The 12,967-nt window shown below is 39.4% G+C and overlaps 1 protein-coding gene across 1 annotated transcript in view; it reads left to right on the top strand.

Moving 5' to 3' along the window:
- Window positions 1–12,967, top strand: part of LARS2 (leucyl-tRNA synthetase 2, mitochondrial) — an 85,219-nt gene that overhangs the window by 55,660 nt on the left and 16,592 nt on the right. Inside the window, exons 14-17 of the mRNA XM_009894979.1 lie at window positions 6,322–6,425; window positions 7,578–7,760; window positions 11,395–11,564; window positions 12,525–12,602. Of these exons, the coding sequence (XP_009893281.1) occupies window positions 6,322–6,425; window positions 7,578–7,760; window positions 11,395–11,564; window positions 12,525–12,602 (535 nt within the window). The remainder of the gene's footprint in view (window positions 1–6,321; window positions 6,426–7,577; window positions 7,761–11,394; window positions 11,565–12,524; window positions 12,603–12,967) is intronic.

The following is a 12,967-nucleotide window of genomic DNA, read 5'->3' as shown; positions in this document are numbered from 1 at the left end:
TGGATGGTAGGGCTGCAATGCAAAGCACTTTAACAAGTTGGAGGAGCAAGTCTGAAGTGCTGACAGGAATCTCATGAAGTTCAACAACAGCAGATGCAGAGTCCTGTACATGGAGCAGATTACCCATGGAAACAGACAGGGCTGGGCCAACTGTGTGAGGAGGAGCAAAATACAGAAGGGTCTTGGTGAACACCAAGTTAGATGTGAGTCAGCAGTAGGCCTGAGAGTATCCTGCACTGCATTAGCAAAAGCATGTCCAGCTTTGATTATCTCTGCTCATCACTCAGGATGTCACATCTGGAATACCATGTCCAGTTTTGAGCTCCCCCCCCCCCAGTGTGTGAGACTTTATCAAACTGGGAAGGGTCCAGTGGAGCGGCATTAAGATGGTCAGGGCTGAAGCATGTGTCATACAAGGAGAGGCTAAGGGAGTTGAGCATGTTCACCCTGGAGTAGTCCAAGGAGGGAGTCTAATTGCAATCTACTACAAGAGGATTATAGAGAAGACAGAACCAGACTCTTTTCAGAGATGTACAGAGAAAGGAAAAGAGGAACAGTCACAGATTGCAGCGAAGTCCAACTGGATAGAAGGAAAATAATTTTGGTCAGGTGGATATAATAATTTTTGGAAAAAATAATTTTTGGAAGGTAGTCAGACTGGAACAGTTTGGCCAGAGAGGTTGTGGGATCTCCATCACTGGGTATTTTCAAAACTCAGCTGGATGAGGCCCTGAGCAACCTGAAGTTAGGTTTGCTGTGAGAAAGGGGTCGGACCAAATCACCTCTAAAGGTCTCTTCCAACCTACATTATTTTAAGAGTCTGTGATTCTGTAGCTGTATGAATTTGGAATGGGTTTTGTTCATACTCTGCTGTGACAGAGCAGCAGCACCAAAGCACTGTGCCACAAAGCAAAGTGGTCTAAATATGGTAAATTGCAGAAAAAACCTCTTCACTTCAATGAAAAGAATGCTCAAGAAGCACTGACTATGTCTAGTGACAATAGCAGAGACAATCCGAATTGCTTTCTGAAGAAGCAGTTTGCAAGACTGTGGAGAATTCCTTTGAGGCCATATACAATCTCAAGAACTGTTGCACATGTTGAAGATACGTTACAGCATTGCCCCTAGGGTCTGATGTTTGTACTGCTCGTACGTATGTGCAGAATGCAAGATGACTGTAGCAAATTCACCATCATGCACAAAATCGTTTGCTTGCTTTAGCTCTAGGCACTTAAAACATTAGGTGCTTTTAAGCCATGAAGTCAAATTAGGATTTTGTTTTGATGTGGAAATCTCAACTCCTTTATAAATATTAACATGTGTCTTAAATGCGTTTTAGCATTGGTCAAAAGCCACTTTTGCTCAGTCTTCTGTTAAGACTGCCGGAGGGCTGGTCTGAGAGATCTGAAAAGGGTGGTTAAAAACAACAAGCTTATTTTTAGGAAGCTTAAAGTCATAGTGTTGAAGCACACAGATCCAAGGGAAGACATTAAAATGTTAAAAAACACTGCCCTCTTGTGCATTTTCAGTCTTTCTCTAGTAGCTCAGATCTTGTTTGCTGATTAAATTAGTAAAAATCTGCAACACCTCAGTTAATGAAAGCTGCAACCATTTTAAAATATTATCTAGTATCCTGACAGATTTTTGTGATTCTCCTATTATCTATAGTAATTTTTCATTTTGATGGGTTTTCTTCATGGAAATTTTCATTGTTTGGCTCCTATCTGCTGACTTTCAAATCCATTGAAATATTTCCCAGTAGTCTTTAATGCTGTACTAATTGTTATTAATATAATAATGAGGTTGAAAACAAAAGTTTAGCATTTCATAATTTAGATTTTCAAAGCAGTTTCTTCACATGTGATGTACATTATTACAATAGAAATATTATAGGCCGTTTATTTACAGATGTCACAGATGCTTTCATAGAAGCTGCAATTATTATAGGCATCTAAAATTGTAAAGGTGTCGATACAGTTTAAATATCCCCTGAAGATGAGGCATGATCTTTTATTTTATTTTTTTTAATGCATTGAGCTGGAGATGGTGGGAAGTGCTGCTCATTTCCTCAGTAATGACAGAGCAGAATAAATAGCAGCCTCTGGGTATTGGTATATGTGACAACAGATTTAGCCCAAATTGATGTCATTTTATTCTAGCAATCTGGTCTGTAAAGCGCATCAGTTCTGGAATTAATTCACAAGCCAGTCAGCCCTCCCAGTTGTGACTACCGCTGGGAGACGGGCCAGGTAGGCAGCTGCGGCCAGCGACCTCCTCATCCATCCCAGCTTAATTCACCTCGGCGAGTGTGTGCTGACACACTCACTTACACCTGATCAACTGTATTATTGCAAGTACAAGTTACGCAGAATTTGGCTCTTCCCTCGACTTTAGTAATCAGTTCTGTCTGATGAATAATTGTAAATGGAATCTAGCACACTCTCGCTGAAGGATTATAAAGCAATAAAAAGTTTATTATTATCATGAAGTCAGCAGATTTGACTGTGGTAGAGAGCAAATCTGTTGAGTGAGAAGGCACTATTTTTACATAGCTGCATTACAGAATAAAAGAAGATATGTGTGTGACAGAAATAGCTTATTCTGTAAAGGATGTTAGAGCTTCTCTACGTTCATTAGTGACTTTATCACTAGTGTTGATTTTAAGTAAAAGCACTCAGCTATCTGAGTAAAACCTGTGTAAAACCTGAGTAAAAACTGTGTAAAACCTGAACAGTCAATATTGTTTGACCTTTTTTCTGCTGAAAATGATCAGCTCCCACATCCCCCAGCGACTTCTGGCTTTCTACAGGACTGCTAGATTGTTACAGACAGGTTTAACTGTAGGTTTCTCAAGCACCCGAATTCAGCTGATGGTGACTGACCAAGGTCTTGTCTTGACTCTAGAGCACAGCGTTGGGCTCTCTCTAGAGCCATCCTTTCTAGAAGTGTGGGATGCAAATACATGCAGTGAACTCCCTTGCTAGAGCTATCCCTTCTTCTGAGTCCAGTGTTTATCACTGTTGAAGGCTCCACAGAGTCCTTCCAGCCAGGTCATTTGTAATTGGGTTGAAAGTCTCGCTAGTCACCTTGCATGGAGCAGAGCAAGGAGCCTGAGGACATGGCACTGAGCAGAAGTTCCTGACCTGTCAGTCACGCTTGCCCCTGCATCCATTACATGCTCCTATATAGACAGATCAGTCTATCATAGAAACGAACCTGTATATGAATATTACTGAAAGGAAAAAGATGGATTACAGACTTCATGTCTAGCACAGCTGATTCTTCTTGGAGGTGTCAGGCAGACTTCACAGGTAGGGTCCCATCTGACATACATCACAATCAAAAGCTGCACACAACTAAGCCCACAGTGCCCATAGTCCAGCGTGAGCGGAAACAGACTTACAGGTAGGTGAAGTTGTATCCTGTTCCAGCATCCTTACAACTTGAAATGTCATGGAGCATTCAGAGAAACTCAACCCAACGCTTTGTTTACTGTGCCAATGTGTCTGTCTGAACACAGCTGAGTCTCACTTGTCCCCAGTGGTGTGGCTCAGGAGCTATTTATGACACCAGGCCATGAGTGGGTGCTGCGGTGTTTAGATCAGAATTTGCATCACACCTGATGTGCTGTGGCGTCTTGGCAGTCCCCTTCCGCAGCCAAGAAACACATCGCTTTCTTTGAAGGGGAAGGTTTTAGGTGTGTGGCTTGGTTAATGTAAATGAAAGTGTAACTTTACATGTGACCATGAGATGGAGCCACCACAGCACTGGCAAAACCACTGCACATCAGGAGAAATTCAGTACAGGGCTCAATTTGTTTCTAAGCCCTGTGTTTATTAGACAGGCTCTGGTTTTCTCATTTTGGGCATGTCTCCATTCTCCTGCGGTCTCCCACTAGGAAGACGTGGGGTTTATTTTCCCCATACTTGGTAATGTATTTTGTATTGCGTTTTTGTAGCCTCTGTCAGCATAAACAAAAATAGGAAATGCTCATTCCTGCATTCAGCTTTTAATAACTTGGCGTATGATCTGAACTCTTTGTCATTAAAAATAAGTGTTCCTTGAAAAATTGCTTCCAGTGGAGAGGCCTATCTGATTTTGATGTTCTGGCTACCTCGTTAGCTTTATTTTTGATAGCAGCAAGTGTAGCTATTTTAATAACTGTTTAAGATCTTAACCAGACTGAAGTCTGAATGATAGGGGGAAAAAGTCTTTTTATTTTTCCTTGGTGTAATGCCTTTAGTTTGTAGAAGAAACTTACCTTGAACAGTTATCTCCTGAAGCATTTATACACCACTTGTTATGATAGGATTATGAAGGTTTTGTTGAATATTTTCATCTTCTAATTCACTTGGATAATTTGAGATATTTTTTTGACGGTTTAGATAATTATTGCCTCTTATTTTTAAAACACTTTTTCTTGTTTGTACTGTCTAAATTTGACTTCAGTTGTCATCTCCATAAGTTCCTTTAATTTATCTCCAAACAACAGGATTTTTCAGGCAACCTATGAAATATTGTTTAGAAAAATATTTATAGAGATGCTTGAATTGCTACTCTGACTTAACATTGTTGATAAAACCAGGTAGCCTGGTAGACACTAGTGCTGCTTGGTGACTGAATGATACACTATGTGCCTGTACTTGCACAGTGTTTAGAAGTATACAAATCATGCAAGGAAGGAAACTCATGTTCAAATAGGAATATGTTGAAGATAAAGTATGCAGCCTATCACTTTCTCTCTCCCAGTTTAAAGCTTTTCTTTCAAATATCTCCTTACTTCAGAGTCATCGAAAGGGTTTAAAGAGTAGTACTTGGAAGATACCTGCTTTAATACAGTTTAAAAAAGCATAATTGTTATATAATTTAATAATACTTTAACTATATTATTAAATAAATTACAGTGGTTTAAATATTGAGACAAATTGTCATCTAATTGATATTGCCTAATAATGTAAAATACTAAAAAGACTTCATAAAAGTGAGTAGTGTTTTGGATTATGACTGTACATGTTATGTACATGTGAAGTAAAATGTGGAAACCTATTTTTACTCTTTCTTCTTTAGATGGATGGATCTATTCTAGCTTTTTGAAAAGTACGTAAATATAAGTGATGCATCCTTTTTACATAAGTTGTTTTGGTGGATACGTGGGGCCTCATTTAGGTCTAAGTGTGGAAGATTCAGATTGCCTAATGTTGAGCACACATGTGAACATTAGGAAATGCAAGTCAGTAGTAACCAGCGCTGATTAGCATGTCCTCCAAAATGATGGTCACCAATGTCTCTGTGTTGGAAGATCCCATAAGGAGACTCCCCAGACTGTGTATGCCTTTGGGTCTGGCTCCATACCTCCTCCCTGGCCCCTACTGTTCTTGGGGTTGCTGTTAGAACTGCCTGACCTTCCTGGCCTATTGAGCAGGGACCAAAACCTCTGGAGATTTTTTTTTTTTGTGTCTTTTTTTCAGTGAAAACAGCGACAGACATTTGACTCGATGAATTAGAGGAATGAGGTGGCTGCAATAATGTATCTGTCAACCAGAGCAGTGTTTACTTAGAGTTTATTTCTTGCTTGAGTGCACTACTGCCCTTAGCTTTGGTGCTTTTAAGGCTCTTTTTAGCTCTATCATACACATATTTGATGAGACTTTACTCTTCCTGATTTAAATTTTGCTATAAAAGTAAAGTTTTAATGTTCAAGATCTAATTAAAAACTAAAACTAAAAACCTGATCCACTGACAACTTTCCAGCATGCCCATTTTTCTAGTGTACTTTTTTCTACAGCTAGGTCCTCATGGCTAGTTCTGCAAAGGGATAAGGCATGCAAGTGCTTATGTTACAGAAGCTATTTTCTCCGTTTATAGAAAGAAATGTGCAGCGCGATTTTGATTTGTTCAAAATAATGTGCTCCTCAGAGAGAAGCAAGAACTAAATATTTGTAAGACAGTGAGGCCAGGCACTTGAATGCTTTTACGCATGGGGATTTAGCTTGAAGTTAGTGAAATTGCACTCTTGGCCAAGAACTTTCATGTATTATCCATATGCTAATTTGAAAAGTGATGTTAGAATAACTCAATACTAAATCAGGGTGCAAGAATGTGTGCAGAATACAAATAAATACTTACACTTGCCAACCAGCCACCATGAATAAATGCACAGAGTACTCTTTCTAAGGTGACAACCATTTATGGATAGTCAACTTGAAATTCTTGTTTCGTTAAATAATTGTGCCTGATTAGCTCAACACCTGAGGCTTATCATAAAGTTTGCTTTTCACAGCTCTTTTCAACAGACAAGTTTCTTTTTCCTTCCATCCTTAGGGAGCCTTTCCATAAGCTCTTGGTTCAAGGTCTTATCAAGAATCAGACATTCAGACTAACAACAACAGGCCAGTGTTTGAAGAGAGAGGAGGTTGATCTCACTGGTAAGAGAGACTGCACAGGAAAATCAGCATAGGTGCATCCAGAAAGTCAGGGACTGCTTTGGTGTACAAGTCTCAGTGCTGGGAAAATTTGGAAGAGAATATGAATCCTTGTAATATTTAAACTGGAGAGCAACTTCTATGAATTTTGGATTCATATGCACTGCTGAGTGCACAGACACCCTAATAATCCAGCAGCTTTTAATTGTATCCAAACACAGAAACAGTGCTATGGTATTATTTTAGCTCCAGTATAGTCCAAAAGATCGGATGTCACTGCTCAGCATCTTGCTGAATGGCGCTAGTAGTCCCTGCAAACAGACAACCTACAAAAGCATCGTGGCAAAGCTAACACAGATGATGGTGTGTTCAGTAGATATTAGGAATGTAAAATGTGCATAGGAAAAAGTGCTGTTTCTCAAGTTCTGTCTAGTGCCTTCACTGCATAAGCTGGAGCAGCAAGTCCTGGCTTGGGGACCTGTAGCAACAGGAGTGGTTTGGTCATATTTGCTTCCCTTAAGCACTCCTGTCGCGAAACCTTGTTTTCAGTGTTTTGCTGTGTACAAATCCTGTAAGTCAGTTAACAAACAAACAAACCCCCTAACGTTTACCACTGTCTGCTATTCTATTTTCTTCCAGAAAAGCTAGGCCTTTTCTGTAGCAGGTGGTTTTGCTCAGCGGCACGTGTATCAGTCTAAATGCCCCTTTCCGGCTCTAAATTCATGCAAGAGAAGACACGTTCTTGTCTGGATAACTTACTGCAATTGAAACCTATAAATCTGGTGTTTGTAAAAGCTAAGTGAAGGTCAGAATTGTACCAAATCATGTCATGGTTATAAGAATGCTTAAATCTCAGGGGCTATTAAGATAGCATATAGGATGAGTGCCAGATACAGCTTCCAAATTGTAGAAGGAGACTTTCTGTCATGATGTAATGGAAGCATTGGAATATTAGTTGTGTTAAAACATGAAAGTAGGAAAAACTTGGGAGGGAAGAGGGTGTTTACAGGGGTGTTTTTTTTCTTTAAGCTGTTTGGAAACCAAAAAAAATCCACTAGACATCATTGTTTCTTCTTATGCTTAGGGAACAAGACTAATTGCTGCTACAAATGAGCAAAATTCATTTTAATGGTTTACATATGTCTTAATATTTAGGAACTGAACCAGTTCACGTAAAAACTGGTGAGAAGCTCCAAGTTGCTTGGGAAAAAATGAGTAAATCGAAGCACAATGGAATAGACCCTGGAGAATTAGTGAAAGAGTATGGCATTGATACCCTCCGTCTTTACATTCTGTTTGCTGCTCCTCCAGAACAAGATATTTTGTGGGATGCTAAAAGTAAGTCAGATTGTTTTTATTGTTTTTTTGTGTTGTTTTTTTTTTCTAGTGTGTTGTATTTTAAACACAAAACTATTACAGTTCTTGATGCCTAAGTTTTGGAACAATTTAATTAAAAAAGTATAATGAGCAGGTTTTATTGTTTGTTTATTTTAAAAGAGAGGTGGTCACGAAGCTGTCACTGAGAAGCACGCTTGCAAGATTATTGCAAGCAGCTTACCTCTTACAAGTTAAAAGCATGTATGAAAAACACTTCTTAAGTGGTATTTTATTCTGCATACTTCAACCTCATTCTCTTATTTTTTATTAGCTATGATTGATTGACTGAAAATTATTATTTTAAGATTATTTTCTTCATTATAATTTTTTTAAATCATATCAGATTACAGATAAAACTTAGCAATTTTTATTATTTACACATGTATGCAATGGCTTTTGTAAGCTGGACCATGAAATACTTCTCAGAGGAATCTCATAAGAAGATAATCAGAGTTCCTAGTAAATAGTCTTTGTATACTCATGACATTTTTATGAGCTTAGTTCTTGAATAAGAGAAGATTTACCCTCCTACACACTTATTTACTGCCATCGTGCAATTTGTCACACGGACAGATACTAATTTCTTTTATCTACTGTGGTTCATACATTTTAATCTAGTTTATGCATACATTTAAATCTAGCCCTCTTGTTGCATAAGGCTTTAATAAAACACTCCATGTCGATTTAAAAACATGTATTTCTTCATTATTTCTTGTGTCAGCTTCTTGCTACTTAGTTCAGCCGGCACTACACATTATTCAATTGGTGTCTGTCACCCTTTACATTCATATGTGTTTAGTTACATATTATGGCACTGTTTTGTGTACTGGAGAAGTGCACTATATGACTTTTCTCAGTTGGCTTTCTGTCATCATCTAATAACAGTACAGAGTTAGGCATAGGAAGAAGTAATGTCTCTTAAAAAAAACAACTGCTTTTAATCAAGCCGTAATTTCTGTGTCCCTAACAGTGCACATAATTCCCGCTGAAGCAGCTAATTCAGTGAGACATAATATTTTTGCTGTATTTTTCCATCTTGAAAATGGAACAACTAAATTAGTATGAGAATTGTGGGTACAAAATCTTAGTTGCAAAGTATACTAGAGCTTGATGGTTAAACATTCTTTAAGCACATGAAGGTATAATGCTAGCAAAAATGAATTTAGTCATTCAAACCAACCTGTTTACCACTTGAGAAATACAAAGAAAGATTTTGGAGTCATGTCATGTTAAAAGAGTGTTGGAAAACATGAACAAAAGGAAATGCTAGCAGCCTAAAGGTATTTCCAGAGGAAAATAATGGAAAGTAGATGAAAAGCATCCCTTAAGTCTTTAAGGTTTGGTCTGAATTTCTTAATGATACCAAAATAGTGAATGTTTAACTTGAAGAAATCAAGCAATTTGTGGTGGGTTTAACCTTGGCTGGACACCAGGTGCCCACTAAACCACTCTATCTCTCCCCTTTCCTCAACTGGACAGGGGGACAAGAATGCAACGAAAGGCTCATGGGTCGAGATAAGGACAGGGAGATCACTCAGCAATTACCAGCTTGGGCAAAACAGACTCGACTTGGGAAAATTGATTTAATTTATTACCAATCAAAATCAGAGTAGGGTAATGAGAAATAAAACCAAATCTTAAAACACCTTCCCCCCACTTCTTCCCAGGCTCCACTTCACTCCTGATTTTCTCTACCTCCTCCCCACTTGAGCAGTGCAGGGGGACGCAGAATGGGGGTTGCAGTCAGTTCATCATATGTTGTCTCTGCCACTCCTTCCTCTTCACATTCTTCCCCTGCTCCAGCATCGGGTTCCTCCCATGGTAGACAGTCCTCCACAAACTTCTCCAATGTGGGTGCTTCCTATGGGCTGCAGTTTTTAATGAACTGCTCCAGTATGTGTCCATTCCATGGGGTGCACCCTTTCAGGAACAGACTGCTCCAGCATGGGTACCCCATGGGGTCACAAGTCTTGCAAACAAATCTGCTTCAGTGTGGGCTCCTCTCTCCACGGGGTCACAAACTCCTTCAGACCCATCTACCTGCTCCACCGTGGACCTCCATGGGCTGCAGGGGGACAGCCTGCCTCACCATGGTCTTCACCATGGGCTGCAAGGAATCTGTGCTCTGGTGTGTGGAGCACCTCCTCCCCCTCCTTCTTCACTGACCTTGGTGCCTGCAGAGTTGTTTCGCTCACATATTCTCACGCCTCTCTTCCAGCTGCTGTTCCCCAGCAGGTCTTTCCCCCTTCTTGAATATGTTACCACACAGGCGCTACCACCGTTGCCGCTTGGCTCCGCTTTAGCCAGTGGCAGGTCCATTTTGGAGCTGGGTGGCGTTGGCTCTATTGGATATGGGGGAAGCTTCTAGTAGCTTCTCACAGAAGTCACCCCTGTAGCCCCCACAGTACCAAAACCTTGCCACACAAACCCAGTACAGTCTTATTTGGAGAATATTAAATACTGGTTCTCGGTTGCCATGATCCTTCTCTTCACTGGATGTGTTTTGATAGCCTTTTGAGGATTGCTCTCCAGACTAGATTCCTTGTCTTTTCAGTGGTGGACATGTAGGCAGGGCCTCATGTCATTCTCTTGCCCTCTCCCCTGGTGTGGGCAAGCAATCTTCCAGACTATGCAGGACCAGGTGCAGTCAAAATTACCCAGCATCTTATTACACTGTTACTACAGTCTGGATAATGCCAAGCCTACCATGTCTAGATGATCTACATGCTTCTAGTGTGAACAGGAGATGGAAGGTTTGGGGGGCAGCATCATACTCCCAGTCCCACCTAGAAGAGTTCACGAGGATCATGCAGTCTAGTAGAAACACAACACACCTGGAAGAGAGAGCTACAGCCATATCAGTGCCATACCGTCAGTAGTGGCTCTGCACCACACCACGTGGAGGACCTGGCTGTGAGCAGCAGTAGCTTGGTCTCTTTTGGTCTCTGTAGCGTGGTCCCTAGGTCACAGAAACACATTCTTAGAGCAGCCATGGAGCCGGACTGATGCCTGCAGGTGTACATCTTTATAATCTCCCCATCATAAATTAAGCTGTGTCAAAAGACGGTACCAAGGGTCAGAGCCTATACTCATTAGTGCAGTAGCATCTCTGTAGCAACAAAAGTACATGTAATGTCTAATATCAAATTTTAGAAGAAACCTCTCAATTTAAAAATGTGTGTATATATGTGTGTTTATTCTTCCATGAGTTTGAAAAATTAGAGCATGTAGAACTGTTTTGTTGAGTCATTAAAGCACAAGATGAACATTCTAACGTTGACATAACATTGGGTTATTTTACAGATTTAGCAAATATTCTTGCTGTATATATGTTTTAAAGTCATTGCAGAAAAATACTTTTGTTTTATCGTACTGATTTCTTTCCTTTAAGGCAACCCAGACTATTTGTAAAGGCATTTTTAATTGCATTGACATTTTTCATTTAAAATACAGGTGGGTTTGGGTTGGGTTTGGTGGTGTTTTTTTTTTCAAAATGTTTAACTCTAGTGTTCAGTTTCCTTTCTGCTTTTCTTTAAAGTTTTGGATTCATTCATTGTAACTGGAATTTGTTTCTGCAATCTGTCATTAATCACAGCTGATGCTATGCCAGGTGTTCAGAGATGGCAGACGCGCCTCTGGACTCTTGTAACAAAACTTATTGAAGCAAGGACTTCAGGAACCATGCCCAATCCTGAGCTTCTGAATAAGAAAGAGAAGGCTGAAGCCAGAAGGATCTGGGAGCAGAAGAATCTGGTGATATCTGAGGTTAAAAGAAACACATAGTTTGTAAATGACTAAATAAGTTGCTGCTCATGCTAAAACCATATGCTTGACTTAAAGAGCCAAAAGTTTTTTTTCCCCATATGAGTAGCTTACACAATAATTTTAAAGTGAATTATTCTCTGTATAAATAATTTTATTTACCTACAAATCTTACGGGACAGAACTCTTGCAAAACAGTAAGATTTGGATTGGCAAAATTTCTCTGCTGTGTGCCTCCTTTAAAGGACGAAATGTTATGGCATTAAAATATTATCAGTCTGGGTTTGGAGTAACTCCGTTTCCGGTAGCAAAGGTGAGTTATGCAGGTTATCCCTAACAGGAGCTTTTGATCTGTTTGCTGCACACCTCATTATCTTGCCTGCTGTTTCATATAGAATGAAAAAAAAGTTGTTGGAGAAAATACATTAGCATATCCTAAAAAAAAAAGTTATTGAAATGATTGTTCGTGTCTTCTCATGTGTTGTCTCATGCTGTGATTAGTGTCAATTCAATTACCAGGAGACAAATACCTGCAAAATGAACTTAAAATATTTTTCTACGGATAAAAACTTTTCCTGATTTAAATCCTGTGGCGAGGGACCTTCCAAGTGTTTTAACAGACATTAGAATTACAATCTTGCTATGGATGGACAAGCTGTCAACAACATAACTGGATTTACAAGTATGAAGGCCTCTTGTAGGGGCAAAGGGAAGATATTTTATTAAAGAAAAGAAAGTGATTACTGATGCACAGTTCTAATTGGCATTGATTGAAGCTTTTAAAATCCTGAAACAGAGGGACAGCAAGTCAACTGAATTTTTATGATTGTTATTTTCCCATACACACATGTGGTTGCATATGTGATGTGTTTGCATGCCGGAGTGGTTTTCACGTAAGGGGTAAGATACTGCATGTTTGAGAATTTTAAGTAATTAATGACAAACCTTTTCTTTTAACACAAGGTAACAGAGTACTTCACAAAGGATCATTTGTTCAATGCAGCTATTTCTCGATTGATGAGCCTCACTAATGTACTCCATGTAAGTATGTGATATGAATGAAAGTATTTTTTCAGTTATACCCTGTTCCTGTAAGTTTTTATACAAACCAGGAGCTGCCCAAACTGTAGGTCCAGTATTCCAAAAGTCCCTTGTAGTCATTACCGTTACTACTAACTCAAGAAACTTAGGTGGAATTATTTGGTTCAAAAGCAGTGTGTAACCCTGAAATATATTGTTTTGCAGGATGAGCTCGATGATCGTATTAGAGCCTCTAGGTTCTGATGTTTATGCCTGCATCCTGTAATTTCAAAGGATACGTTTCATTTAGCTCTAGTTCTTCCTTCTCTTCTGTTTTTAAGCAAGTTGCATAGGTAGCTAGGTATAGCAGCACATTGTAGAATTAC

Source organism: Charadrius vociferus, unplaced genomic scaffold, assembly GCF_000708025.1.
Source record: "Charadrius vociferus isolate BGI_N301 unplaced genomic scaffold, ASM70802v2 scaffold51, whole genome shotgun sequence".
Taxonomy (NCBI): domain Eukaryota; kingdom Metazoa; phylum Chordata; class Aves; order Charadriiformes; family Charadriidae; genus Charadrius; species Charadrius vociferus.
Note: the sequence above shows the minus strand (reverse complement) of the source record. Positions and strands in the feature narration are given on the sequence as shown.